The sequence below is a fragment of the Acomys minous genome (genome assembly GCF_964271855.1).
Source record: "Acomys minous genome assembly, chromosome: 7".
Taxonomy (NCBI): domain Eukaryota; kingdom Metazoa; phylum Chordata; class Mammalia; order Rodentia; family Muridae; genus Acomys; species Acomys minous.
In genome coordinates, this window is record NC_140488.1 from 105,977,856 (window position 1) to 105,992,305 (window position 14,450).

The 14,450-nt window shown below is 45.5% G+C and overlaps 2 protein-coding genes across 2 annotated transcripts; one reads left to right on the forward strand and one right to left on the reverse strand.

Annotated features, from left to right (window-relative positions):
* Positions 1–978: 978 nt before the first annotated feature.
* Positions 979–1,686, reverse strand: LOC311601264 (spindlin-2A-like; the record flags this gene model as incomplete). Its single annotated transcript, XM_084788643.1, has 1 exon — positions 979–1,686. One exon carries the CDS (start codon positions 1,684–1,686, stop codon positions 979–981), a length of 708 nt encoding a protein of 235 aa, XP_084644769.1.
* Positions 1,687–13,110: 11,424 nt separating this feature from the next.
* Positions 13,111–13,527, forward strand: LOC311601827 (large ribosomal subunit protein P2-like). Its single transcript, XM_084789549.1, has one exon. It carries the CDS (start codon positions 13,130–13,132, stop codon positions 13,475–13,477), a length of 348 nt encoding a protein of 115 aa, XP_084645675.1. The 5' UTR covers positions 13,111–13,129; the 3' UTR covers positions 13,478–13,527.
* Positions 13,528–14,450: the final 923 nt, after the last annotated feature.

Genomic DNA, 14,450 nt, shown 5'->3' on the forward strand with positions numbered 1-14,450 from the left:
AAGGATCTATTTTCCCAAAGAAAGTATTTGCCCTTTGCCCAGACCTAGCCACAGACTCCTCTTAGTTCTTTTGGGCTAAGGGTTGTATCTGACTGTCTGAAGCAAGAAAAGCCTGATAGATACAAAATTGACTTTTGGCCCAATTGTTGAATGGCCCCTTTAGTGACCCTCCACTGCATGTGGATGCCATCAGAAGGCCAGCTTTTTCCTGGGCCTTCCTGCTCCCCACCCTCCCAAACCTACCCACCAGGCTTCCTTAGCTGCACACACCCTCAGCACACAACCTTTCCTCTTGGAATTGCTCCTCCCACAGTTTCCTTCTTCATTGTCTCTTCAGTTCCAGATGCATGGATCCTCCTGACCTCCCAGGTCCTCTGGACCCTCCCAGGCCTGCAGACCTAGCCCACACCTACTGTGTACCTCTTTTATAGTACTGTGTGTATTCTTCTTCCTGGGTTCTTTACTTTTCCTGGAAGCCAGGAAGCACCACAAAGCTTCACTCCTGTCCACCCCTCTCTTCCCAATCCACATTTCTTCCTTCAGTCTGTCCCTGTCTTTCTGGCTTCCCCCAACCTCTTCCTAGGCAGTCCTCTCCTCCACAGCTCATGTTCAGTTCCCCCCCCCAAACACCCCCAACACAACCCCCACAGCTCATGTTCAGTTCCTGCCCCTCCAACACCCCCCCCCACGCACCTTCCCACCCACCCCTCACCCCGTGCACCAAGACCATTTCTAGATAACTGTTTATGATACTAGCTCACTTCTTTCACAGGGTGCATTGACAGCTGTTTCATCCTTCCCTGCCCCACCCACCAAACATACCCAGCCTTTTCTACAAGCCAAAGAACTCTGTACTTGTCAGGACAACTGCCCTGACACCGCCGCCCTGAGCCCCCAACACATTCAAAAGCAGAAGCCTCTGCGGGTCTAGAAATTACAACTTTATTTTAACAATGGGAGCAAAGCTTTACGAAACAGTTATGCATTCCCCACAAAATCATAAACGTAGATGAGGAAGTCATCGTCAAATTTGACGAAATATATAGAGGAGCTGTTTTCAACCTGGCCAATGATAATGCCATCTCTCTTGGAGCCATCTTCCTCAGCGAATTCCACAATTTTGCCTATCAGGCCACCCATGATCTCCAGATCTACCTCCGATCGGGGAGGCTGGCTGCACTCTGGCAAGACACGGAGGTCACCATCTTTGTAATCATCCAAAAGCTGATACATATACAATACCGGGTCTTTCTCGTAGGTGGTGTAAAACCAATTCCCGCAGATAGGTGCCTCAGCCAGAATCATTCCCTTCCATTTATCTTTAGAGCCATGCTCATTCTCAAACATGTGTTCCACTGCTTTGCCAATGATGGTATCAGCAAGGCTGGCATCGGTGGCTTCGAATGATGCCACGGTGTTAGGAAGAATGCAAAGTGACTGTACCCGCTCATCTAGGTAAAGTTCTAGCCCATAGACACAGTCAACTCCATCATATTTTAACAGATAGAGAGAGGGTTTTGTAGGTATTTGATCCACAATTGTCCCAGTCCATTTGGTTATGGGCCCATCTCCTTCCTTCCAATCATGAGAGACTCTGCAGCCCACGATGCTGCTCTGTTTCTTCTGGGTCAAGTTTGCAGCGTCCTGTCCTGCAGCTGAGCTGCTGGGCTGGGCTTCGGCATCCATGGCTGCAGAGTAGAAAAGAGGAGAGAGGATTAACTAAGTGCCCCAAAGGTGAACTTCTCCGTGATTCCTCTGTGCCCCACACTGACCCCCAACTGCCCCAGTAGGTGGAGGACAATGCCAGTGGGTTGAGGACAATGTTAGAAACCTGGGTGGGCGTCGGTGGCGGTGCTCTCTCTCTCTGAGGTTTCCTCAGGATGGGCTGGAATGTGGCGATGGGACGATGGGGCGATGGGTGCCCGCCAGATCCAGGAACTCCGCTGTAAAACAACCAGGGACTCTCAGCTCTGCCGTTCGCAGCCCCGACACCCTCAGGGCGACAGGACCAAACCTGTTGGAAGTCCAAAAGCTAGTAAAGTACCTCTCCTTCTTCCACCTTACTGCCCAGAGCGCCTTGTCCTGCTGCTCACAGACCCCGCCGCTTGCCGCTACCCACCTCGGGGCTTCTGCGCGCTCATTTCCGAATCTACTTGGCTCATAAAGCCACCCCCAGTTCCTGCTGCCCGCCTACTGTCCCCACACCTCCTCCCCAGAGTGCAGCCTGCCCTCTGCTACTAAGTTTCTCCTGCGAGGCTCCGCCCCATCCCCCATCCCAGCTTTCCTGAACCCACCTAGGAACTGGTCCTGGCCTGAGATCCGTGGCGGCAGATGCAGGGCTTAACAAGCCCGGTCCGACACTTTGCACCTGCCTCTTCTAAAAGCCCGAGGTGAAGGCGTCCAGCTCGGGAGCGCTCGCCAGCGGGGAGAGGAGAGGATCCACTCGCTGGCGAGAGCCCTCTGGTTGTGTGGGAAACCGTAGGGACCGTTGGCCACTTCCTGGTGCTCCTGGGTTCTTGGGCTCGCGGGTCCTCCAGCCTTTATGGTACTCGTGGGCTCTTGGGCTTGCGGGTCCTCCAGCCTGCCTGATGCTCCTGGCCTCGCAGGTCCTCTAGCCTTCCTGGTGCTCATGCGCTCTTGGCCTCGCAGGTCCTCCAGCCTTCCTGGTGCTCATGGGCTCTTGGGCTCGCGGGTCCTCCTGCTTCCTGGTGCTCCTGGCCTCGCAGGTCCTTTAACCTTCCTGGTGCTTGTGGCCTCGCAGGTCCTCCAGCCTTCCTGGTGCTCGTGGGCTCTTGGGCTCGCAGGTCCTCCAGCCTTCCTGGCGCTCATGGGCTTTTGGGCTCGCGGGCTCGCGGGTCCTCTCGCCTTCCTGCTGCTCGTGGGCTCTTGGGCTCGCGGGTCCTCCCGTCTTCCTGGTGCTCCTGGCCTCTTGGCCTCGCAGGTCCTCCAGCCTTCCTGGTGCTCGTGGGCTCTTGGGCTCGCGAGTCCTCCCGCCTTCCTGGTGCTCCTGGCCTCGCAGGTCCTCTAGCCTTCCTGGTGCTCTTGGGCTCTTGGGCTCGCAGGTCCTCCCGCCTTCCTGGTGCTCTTGGGCTCTTGGGCTCGCAGGTCCTCCCGCCTTCCTGGTGCTCCTGGCCTCGCAGGTCCTCCTGCCTTCCTGGTGCTCGTGGGCTCTTGGGCTCGCGGGTCCTCCTGCCTTCCTGGTGCTCCTGGCCTCGCAGGTCCTCCTGCCTTCCTGGTGCTCTTGGGCTCTTGGGCTCGTGGGTCCTCCCGCCTTCCTGGTGCTCGTGGGCTCTTGGGCTCGCGAGTCCTCCCGCCTTCCTGGTGCTCCTGGCCTCGCAGGTCCTCTAGCCTTCCTGGTGCTCTTGGGCTCTTGGGCTCTTGGGCTCGCAGGTCCTCCAGCCTTCCTGGTGCTCGTGGGCTCTTGGGCTCGCAGGTCCTCCCGCCTTCCTGGTGCTCGTGGGCTCTTGGGCTCGCAGGTCCTCCAGCCTTCCTGGCGCTCGTGGGCTCTTGGCCTCGCAGGTCCTCTAGCCTTCCTGGTGCTCTTGGGCTCTTGGGCTCGCAGGTCCTCCCGCCTTCCTGGTGCTCGTGGGCTCTTGGGCTCGCAGGTCCTCCAGCCTTCCTGGTGCTCGTGGGCTCTTGGGCTCGCGGGTCCTCCAGCCTTCCTGGTGCTCGTGGGCTCTTGGGCTCGTGGGTCCTCCAGCCTTCCTGGCGCTCGTGGGCTCTTGGGCTCGTGGGTCCTCCCGCCTTCCTGGTGCTCGTGGGCTCTTGGGCTCGCGGGTCCTCCAGCCTTCCTGGTGCTCGTGGGCTCTTGGCCTCGCAGGTCCTCCCGCCTTCCTGGTGCTCGTGGGCTCTTGGCCTCGCAGGTCCTCCCGCCTTCCTGGCGCTCATGGGCTCTTGGGCTCGCAGGTCCTCCAGCCTTCCTGGCGCTCGTGGGCTCTTGGCCTCGCAGGTCCTCCCGCCTTCCTGGTGCTCGTGGGCTCTTGGCCTCGCAGGTCCTCCCACCTTCCTGGTGCTCGTGGGCTCTTGGGCTCGCGGGTCCTCCCGCCTTCCTGGTGCTCGTGGGCTCTTGGGCTCGTGGGTCCTCTTGCCTTCCTCTCATGGAAGAGGCTCTTCTTCCATCTTGGTATTCCACCGACTGCTGGTGCTGCTCTCTCATTCCATATACTTATTTATGTGCCATTTTCTTGCTATATTTGTAGGTTTGGATCCCCCCCCCCCCCCGTTTGTTCGTTTGGGTTTTTTTGTTTGTTGCCTTGAGCCTTTCTTGCATTCTTTCTATTTTTAGTGTTGATTATCTTCTTGTTAAATCTTCTCATGCCTTCCTCATACTCTAGCTGCACACATCTACTTTCTTGCTTCAGGTTCTTTTCTTCTGAAATTCTTACGTGTTATACAGTAAGCAGGGAAGCCTCATTCCTCCCCCACCCCCCAATAAAAAGCGCAGAGCTACTGAATTGGTACAAACTTAGTCTAAGGGAGGCTCAAACTTACTTATAATAGGATCTTTGGTGGTTAGATAAACCACCATTCTTCAGGTACAAGTGAAACTGGTTTGTCAGCCAAAAGGTGTTATTTCCTTTTTCTCTGGGGGTAGAGACAAATTGACCTGTACTTGTGATTGCATATAAAAGCCCACGCTCACCTGCAGGCTACTTCTGTCCCTATTCACGCATATTTGTTAAAAATCTCAAAGGCCAGGCTAGAATCCTGGTCCTTCTCTGTTCCTCCTCTATCCTAAACTCCTAGGCTGCTCCAGGCCATGGCATCCCGCCCCATGCCCCAACCCCCCACCCCCACCCCTCAGCTAAGCTTCTAACTTCTAACTAGCATTGTTGCTCCACACCCTGCTCTCCTAGCCTTATGCCCAGTCTCTTTTTGTCTCACTGCTCTGGACTCTTCTAGATGTCTCTGGATTTTCTCTAATCTACAATACTGCCCCCCCCCCCCGACCATCTCAGGCATTTCTTTGTTTACTCGGTCAAATTTACATATAAACACAAAATTCAGAAACTTTGGTCATAAATATATTTTGGTAATAGTACATTTTATGTGCACATTTGTAAACTTACATTTACTACTATACACTAGTAATGATTTTTGTCTGAGGATATGTATGCATATTTTGAATGCCTGTTTTTGAAGAAATACTGCCTTGTTTTACCTATAACAGGATATGCCCAACTTTCAGGGGAAGAGACACAAAAGGGAGGTGACTGAAGAGGGAGCACTACGAAGAGAGGAAGAGAAGAGTCAGTTTGAACTGGAACAGGTTAGACACAGGTGAAGACAATGAGCCACAGAATGAGAAGGAGCCAGAAGATTAGAATAGATCGCTAGATACAGTTTGAAGCCAGCAGAGCAAATCAGTCAGAAGCTGAGAGAAGCCAGTTTGAACCAGTTGGCTTGGAGAGGAGTTTGAGCCAGAACAGCTGAGTTGAACCAGCCAGACAGGTTCAGAAAGAACTAGAAAGGGCGAACTTATTAAACAGTAAATCTCAGAGGCTGAAAACATTGTAGGCCTAGGTTAGGATGTATGGAGGCTAGAAGCTTCCAGGACTAGGCCTAGGTTAGCAGATGGAGGCCGTAAGCCTTGGTGACAATTATGTCAGGTGAATAAAAGTTATGTTTACAACAATAAGGTGAATTTTATTTCTCCAATAAATTGGTTAAAGTGTCTGCCAAAGTTATTACTTTGGCTCAATCTAGGTGCTCATTGTTAAGGACTGATTAATTCCCCATTGAGTCATATTTTGAAATCTCAACACTCATCTCCTGCAATGTGATTTTTTAAAATGTAGATAGGGCCTTCATAGAAGGAAATAAGGTAAATACTATCATATAGATCTGTTATAATTCTGTATAATGTACTCTAATAAGAAATTAGGAGCTGGGCAGTGGTGGCATGTACCTTTAATCCCAGCACTCTGGAGGCAGAGGCAGGTGGATCATTGTAAGTTCGAGGCCAGCCTGGTCTATAAAGTGAGTCCAGGACAGCCAAGGCTACACAGAGAAACACTGTCAAAAAAAAAAAAAGGATACAGTGGCACTCAAATAAGGAGTCATTTCATTGTAAAATCTTATCAAACATTTGCTTTCAAATGTCATAATTTCTTGTTTCATCAAAAGGCATTTTCCTCTCATTGTGATATAGTCCCCTCCCCAAGGTGCTGTTCCCAGTTTGCTTTTTTGATTTTTTGGGTTTTTTTTTTTGGGTTTTGTTATTGTTGTTTTGTTTTGTTTTGTTTCTTGAGACAGGGTTTAGTCCTGAGTGCTGGGATTAAAGGCGTGTGCCACCACGCCCGGCTCCCAGTTATTTTATAAAGATCCATTTTATTTGCTGACTTAAGAACTAAGCACATGATAACTGTAGATTTATTTAGCTAATATGTTTATCATAATAAAAGACCACTCTAAATTTGGAGATGATGAACCCCATATGAATTGTCTGCAAATTAAACAACAAAAAAGGATTGATAAAGGGACTATTAAGGTCATCAGCAGTATCATCATTTCAAAAGATAATTGAAATTTTAAGTACTTTTCTTGAAAAATGTGTTTATCTGGCACCATTCCCAGATATGTCTCCACCAGTTGTGAGTTTCCTTATATTTCCTTAACTAAATCATAACAATTAACTTATTTAAAAGATTTTAATGTCTCATTTTCAAACTATTATTGTATTTATAATATTTCTGGTTATGTGTCCTTTTGGGGAGTTGACTTATAAAAGTCTTCAGAGAATTGGATCAGCTCAATTCATGCCTACTCTTTCACATTCATAATTTTAATCTGGAACAAAGTACATCTATGTTTTTCGGTTACTGGTCTAACCTTTCCATTCCCAAGCACAGTTTTCAGGAGACACATTTACAGTGATTTTTAAGAAAAGGGGAAAGGAAATGTTACTGTAAGCATCCCTGACATTACCTTATTATATCATACCAAACCAGTCACATTAGTTAGTTTGCTGTACTGGAAAATAAGGACACATGATGCTTGATTTGCATTATGATCACTAGCTTGGATGCAGCCAGCCAGAAGCCAAATTGATAGAAAGTTTGTGGAGGTTCTCACTATTTGTTATTTGTTTATAGTTTCTTTTCTTTCTTTCTTTCTTTTTTTTTAATGGTTTTTCAAGACAGGGTTTCTCTGTGTAACAACCCTGGCTATCCTGGACTCACTTTGTAGACCAGGCTGGCCTGGAACTCAGCAGTTCTCCTGCCTTTGCCTCCCCAAGGCCAGCTGCCCCACCATGCCCAGCTGTTTACAGTTTCTTAAAATGCTACTTTCTCTGATGAAACTGTGTGACAGTCTCTGAGGCAACCCAGGCTTCACCTTCACAGACCTTCACAGATTCACACAATGGTCTCTTGGGCCTCCACTCAGAGACACATGCTGTGAGGTCTGTAGAACCCCATTTCTTGAAAGAAAACTCCATTTTAAGGGAAAATGGCCCAGGCATGATCTCCAGCTTCAAAAAGAAAAATAATGTGCTTCAATTACTCACCTCTGATAATGTTTAACCATGACAGGTAGCAACAAACTAATCAGTAAATACCTGGAAATTACCACATGGCCCAGATGTTCTTTTCAACAATTGCTAGCCACCCACCTCTGATAACATTTAACTGTCACCCCTAGCAACAGCTGAACAGTACATACCTAGAAATTACCCAGGTGCTCTTTACAATAGGTTGAATAAAACAATTAGGGTTTATGGTTTGGCCTGATGGACACAATCAACCAAGTTCTATTATCCAGTAATTGCTAAAATGTTAATCGGAGAACTGACAAACTGAAATTTCCCAAACCCATCTGTAACTCCAATAAAACCTGCTGATGTGAAGCTCAGTGCTCTCAATCCTGATCTGCTGTGTAGGTGATGGTTGTGAAACCCTGCTCTAACTTGAATAAAACAACCCTCATGTGCTTGCATCAGAACTGGCTCCTTGGTGGCCCTTTGGGGTCCCTGCGAACAATGCCTGGCCTCAGCAGCTTTCCTTAGCCATGAAGGGAAGTTCCAAAGCCCCTTTTTAGAATCATGTGTATGAAGCTGCTAAGTTGTTCTGTTTGATGGGGGCTGGAACTTGGCCTCCTTGTCAAAAATCTCTGATTTCAGTGGTTTCCTTTATTGCTTAATCTTTTTTTTTCCTTAATCTCTTCTTTAACTCCTTTTCATAAACTGGAAGCTTAGCTGAGTGGGGTCTTGCCTTGAGGCCACAACTCCCTTTATCCATTTAGGATTCAATTTTTCTTTAAACTTGTCATCTCCCTGAACACAGGACTTAGCTCTATTATATGTCCAGATGCTCCTTTTCTCTTCAAACTGTACATTTTGTATCTTCCTTGCTCAGCTTGCTCCTTTTCATTATAGATGTACACTAAGAGCGACAAGAGTCAGGTGGGCGCACATCTGTAATCCCAGCACTTGGGAGGCAAAGGCAGGTGGATCGCTGTGAGTTTGAGGCCAGCTTGGTCTGCAAAGTGAGTCCAAGACATCCAAGGATACAAAGAGAGACCCTGTCTAGAAAATCAAAAAACAAACAAAAAAGTGATGATTAATAGTCTCATACAACAGAGTCAATACTAGGCTGTTTTGAAATCTCCTCTATGCTATTAATTTAAAATGTTTCAATGTAGTCTCAAGAAGGTTTTGTTTTGTTTTTGGCAAGAGCAGAAGGCAGCCATATTTTCACCAAAGTATCACAAGAACATTCTCTAGGCCAATTATTAATATTCTTCACCTCTGAAACTTGCTGAGCTCAGCTTCTCCAGTTCAAATCCTCATCTATGTTCTTACTAGTATGGCCAATTAAGCCCTGCATAAGGCATTCAACTGTTTTCTAATCCAAAGTCCCAAAGTCCACCCATTACACCACAGGCAGCCTGAACAGGCCTGTCGTACTACCTACTCCACAGACCTGGTATCAACTTTTATCTTAGTCAGTGTTCTATGGCTGTGAAGAAACACCATGACCATGACAACTCTTAGAAAAGAAAACATTTAATTGTAGCTTGCTTTCAATTTCCTAGATGTAGACCTTTATACTCATGGCCGAGAGCATGGCAGAATGCAGGCAGACACGGTGGTTGAAAGTTCTACATCCAGATCCAAAGGCTGCAGGAAGAGAGAGACACTGGGCTTGGCTTAGGCTTCTGAAGACCCAAAGCCTGTCCCCAGTGACACACTTCCTCCAACAAGGCCACACCTCCTTTCAAATAGTGAGACTCCCTAAGCATTCAAATATATAAGCTTATGAAAGCCATTCCCATTTAAAGTACCACATAGACTATCTGTTTTAGTATTCTGGATAATTACTATATGTGTAGTTCATTACTGACAAAAACTTCATTATGTAGTACATAAGTGCACATAACAGTTGATTTATCTTTAGTATGCAATAGAATGCCAGACCTTTTCATTGTTTGAGTTGTATACATCTATATAATGGCTTTTGGTAATTTTTACTTCCCATTTCCTTCTGTCATTTGCCTTCTCTTACTAAAACCCTTCTCATATGCTCAGGCTACTTTCATGAATTATTTTTATTTATAGTCAACCAGGTTCAATTACAGTTTCTTGTCCAAACATGGGTGGGAGGCAACTTAATACAGCAAGGATAATGTACCAGTGGTCACACCATTGAAGAAAATAGTCCCTTGGTCCCTTCTCTATCCATGAGGAAATATTAATACACCTGGTCTTGTATAGGTCTTTTGTGGGGAGCCATGCTAAATTCAGCCATGTTAGAAATCCTGTGCTTGGGCTACATGCTGTGACCTTCGAGTTGTTGATCTTTGCTGAAGGAGGTCTTGTGTTTAGGCTATCTTTGGATTGTTTACTGACTCTGACAGGAACTCTGGTGCCCCATGTTTGACCACCTCTCCTTGGTAGGGAGGCCTGGTGGCACACAGAGAAAGAATAAGCAGGCTACCAAGATGAGTCTTGATAGCCTATGACCATATAGTAGGGGAGGAGGTCCCCCTCGGTCATAGACCTAGGGGAGGGGGATAGGGTGAAAGCACGAGGGAGGGAGGAATGGGAGGATACAAGTGATGGGATAACAATTGAGTTGTAATCTGAATAAATTAATTAAATATGAATTATTTTGGGGAAAATCTATTGAACAAATAAATAAACAAACAAATCTCTAAAACTGGATAAATTTCTGAATACCTACAAGTTATAAAAACTGAAAAGGTGTAACATCCTAAGTATAAAACATGACCCAACAAAGAAAAACCTTGAACTCTATGTAACACTACTTCATTTTACCAAACAGAAAAATTAACACTAACACTTGGCAAAATATTCAATTAGAATTAAGCAAGAGAGGGCTGGAGAGATGGCTCAGAGGTTGGGAGCACTGGTTACTCTTCCAGAGGTTCTGAGTTCAGTTCCAGGCAGCCACATGGTGGCTCACAGCCATCTGTAATGAGATCTGGTTCTGTTCTGCAGGCATACACACAGGGAGAATTAAAAAAGAGGGAAGCCTTCCAATTTTGTTCAACATGGTCAGCTTTATTCAGTTATCAAAATCTTATTAGGATGTGACAACAACAACAAGCCAAATATGGGAAAAATACAACTGGTTGTTTGCTCCACTTTTTAACCTAAGATTAACGTTACTTAATCCTGTTTACGATGCTCAAGCACAAAGCTCTTGAATTAAAGATGTGTGCTAGGGCTGAATAAGCAGCACAATCTTGGGGCTCACAGTGTGATAAAAAATCCTGCAACATATTTCTTCTAAATTTAGGAACATGATAAAGGTGTCTACTTTTCATGTGTATACTAGCAGCATAATTGTGTCTCATACCTTTAATTCCATTACTTAGGAGGAAGAGGCAAGTGCGTGTCTGAGTCCAAAGCCAGCCTGATCTACATTAAGTCAGAAGAATTAGGAAAGAAAAAGGAAAAAAGGTCACTAATTAGAAAAGTCAAAATCAACTTATTCCTTTTTGAAGCTGGCATAAATCTATGTCTAGGCAAATATAAAGACTTTTCTGAATGACTATTAAAACTTGTAAATAAATCAACGGAGTATCATGATTAAAATGAACACACAAAAATATTACATTTTAAAAACAACAATAATGGATTTTCTGAATAAGAAATTGTTAAATACGTGCTAACCATAATACCAAAAAACATCCGTGTATAAATCCAAGAGTATAAAAGACCTGTACAGTGAAAATTTTAATATATGAAAATATCCCTGATTTTCATGGACTGGAAGAATTAAGAGATGAATTATTCACACTGTCCAAAGTGATCTATAGATTCAATGTAATCTAAAATGAAAGACCAATAATGTTCCTTAAAGGACTAGAAAAATATCATACAGAAGCATAAAATATCCCGAATAGCCAAAGGCATCTTGAAGTACAAAAGAAAAACTGGAAGAATTATAAAATCTATAACATCAATACGTATAAATATATACCACAGAGCTATAGTAATCAAACCAAACCAAAAATATATTAGCAAAAAAGTTAATAAAAGGAATAATGAGGATAAAGGTTTAAGTGAGGAGGATAAGGTAGCAGTAGATGGAAAACTAACACTAAGGATGTTTGAAAAAACCCGTATGGAAACCTGTTTTATTCTCTCTCTCTCTCTCTCTCTCTCTCTCTCTCTCTCTCTCTCTCTCTCTGTGTGTGTGTGTGTGTGTGTGTGTATGTATATTCATATGAAAGAATGTAATTTGGGTTACTCTACACAGGAAAAATGCCTCTCCCATACCCATATGTTGAAACCTGCAAAGCCCAGTGGCCAGGTGTGTGGTACCTCCTCTGGATGTGTTGATCAGGCGTATCTCAGAGACCCCTAAACAATACAGTATATTTTCATTGCTCTTGACTGCCCACTAGAATGTGATAGTAAGACCATACTGCAGAAAATCTCACATACTTTGGTCACAGGATATTGAGAAATCAAGTGGGAAGTGACTACTAAGCTTTCTCCTTGCTGTGCCCTGGCCCGCAGGGTTTTCAAATGAAGACCCTAGGATGGCGTGTGGGAGTGAAAAAGGACAGGAGACATGAAGAAATGAGGACAAGACAGGATTTCTGATCAATCCTCATTTATTGAAAATTTTTACAAGGTTTATATAGGCAATTTCAAGGGCAAGGGCAGGGTTGCTATGGGAACCTAATGGCAGATGTCCTGCTATCCATCCTTGGTAGCAAAAACTCCAAGATAAGGGAGTGAGCTCTGAGGGAATGCAGCTAGGGAAGCAAGATAAGCAAGCGGCCTCCCAGGGCTGGGTGGAGTGGCCTGGGATAACCCCAGCCTGCCACGTGCCAGGCAGAGGTGTAGAAAATGGAGTCTAAAGACAAGGTGGAATTGCCCAATGTTTTAAGCCAAGAACCACTAAGGACAGCTCCCCACAATGCTGACTAGCATTTATAGTACCAAAAGGAACTATTCAGATACTCTGTGTGTATGGGGGTGTTGGGGGATAATCAACTGTCTTACCCAGCGGTTAATCCTGGCAACTACTTTAATGACTGGGATGGGAAAATATGCCCATTGAATCAAAACTGGCATGTTATGGGAGTATTCAGCCACTTCTTGACTGGACTTGAGGCCCATTCCATAAGCATACAATACCCTGGTACTGTAAGTATGATCTGGAGCTCATGATTGGGAAACTCACAAGCCTTAGGGATGATCCTACTACTGCTATTTTGGTAAATGAACGTAGTATAAAACTTTCCCCTAAATTTGTATACCTACACTCATAGATTAGTATAGCTCTCAGTCTTCATTAGGAAGGGTTCTTTGTGTAGTGGAGAGCAGTTAATGTAGAAACTCACAATTGGTCAAAATGTAGATTATATATATAATGTTTTCATCCACAGTTAAGACATCTGTATAACACACCTCCCAGCAGTGGTGCGTGCCTGTAATCCCAGTACTCAGGGAGGAAGAGGCAGGTGGATCTCTATGATTTCAAGGCCAGCCTGGTCTAAAGAGTGAGTTCTGGGACAGCCAAGGCTATATAAGGAAAACTCCATCTTGAAAAAAGCCAAAAAAAAAAAAAAAAAACCTAACTAAAAAAACACAAAAACACAAAAAACCCGGAGGTCGCACACGTGGTGAGGCCTGTCCGCCACTGCCGACATGTGTTATGTCACCTCTTACCTGATGGCCGCGCTCAGGGGCAACTCCTCTCCTAGCGCCAAAGACATCAAGAAGATACTAGACAGCGTGGGCATCGAGGTGGACGATGACCAGCTCAACAAGGTTATCAGTGAGCTGAATGGAAAAAACATTGAGGATGTCATTGCTCAGGGTGTGGGCAAGCTCGCCAGTGTGCCTGCTGGTGGGGCTGTAGCTGTTTCTGCTGCCCCTGGCTCAGCAGCTCCTGCTGCTGGTTCTGCCCCTGCTGCAGCAGAGGAGAAAAAAGATGAGAAGAAGGAGGAGTCTGAAGAGTCAGATAATGACATGGGATTTGGATTGTTTGATTAAATTCTTGCTCCCCTGCAAATAAAACCTTTCTATGTAAAAAAAAAAAAAAAGCATGCCTTCCCCAAAGGATCAGAGCCCATAAAAAAGGAGACAGAAAAATTGTAAGAGCCTCCAGATGTACACACCTTTAATCCCAGCACTCAGGAGGCAGAGGGAGGGCTACACAGAGAGACCCTGTCTCAGAAAACAAAACAAAACAAAACAAAGCAACAGCAAAGTATGAGCCAATGGTCTGTGTGAAACAGTGTCTTCTGAACGTACCAGGACTCCTGCTCTCACAAACTCACAGAATCCAAGCTTGTCTTCACGAGATTCCCCGCAGATAAGGAGCTATCAACAATTCATGACTTCTAAGGGGAATGAGAATCAGTTTTCTTTAAGTGTGCAGCCCCTGGTAGGTCTGCCTTGTTCAGCCAATGGCTCTATCCTCTTGAGTATATGGACAGCACAACTTGGATTGTATGGGTTATAGAAAAAAAAAGGAGGATCTGAAATTTAGAGGACATGGAGGGTAGGAGAGATCTAGGAAGAGGTAGTGGGAGGAATAGGGGTAATTTTAATTTAAATGCATTGTATGTATGTTTAAATTTATCAAATAACGAATATATCTTTTTTTAAAGATAAAATCTTTTCAAGAGAGAGAAGATAGAACACAGTTGTATAAAAGGGTAGAGGGGATTAATGGAATAGGACGTGTTAAATAGGGTAGGAGATGAGAGAGGGTAGAGCAATGTGGTGGTTTGAATGAGATTTGTCTCTCAAAATATGTTTGAACACTTGGTCTCCTGTTGGTGATGCTGTTTAGGTAGAGGAGGTGTGGCCTTGCTGGAAAAATTATGTCACTGGAATCAGGCTTTGAGGGTTTAAAGCCTCAAGATACATAAGTTCATTCTCTCTTCTCAAGTTTGCAATTGAAGGTGCGGCTCTTGGCTTTCTGCTCCATCAATCATGCCTGCTTGTTGCTATGCCTCCT

Excerpts from the sequence above, each read along its gene's own strand:
- LOC311601827 (XM_084789549.1), top strand. The coding sequence starts at position 13,130 with ATGTGTTATGTCACCTCTTACCTGATGGCCGCGCTCAGGGGCAACTCC.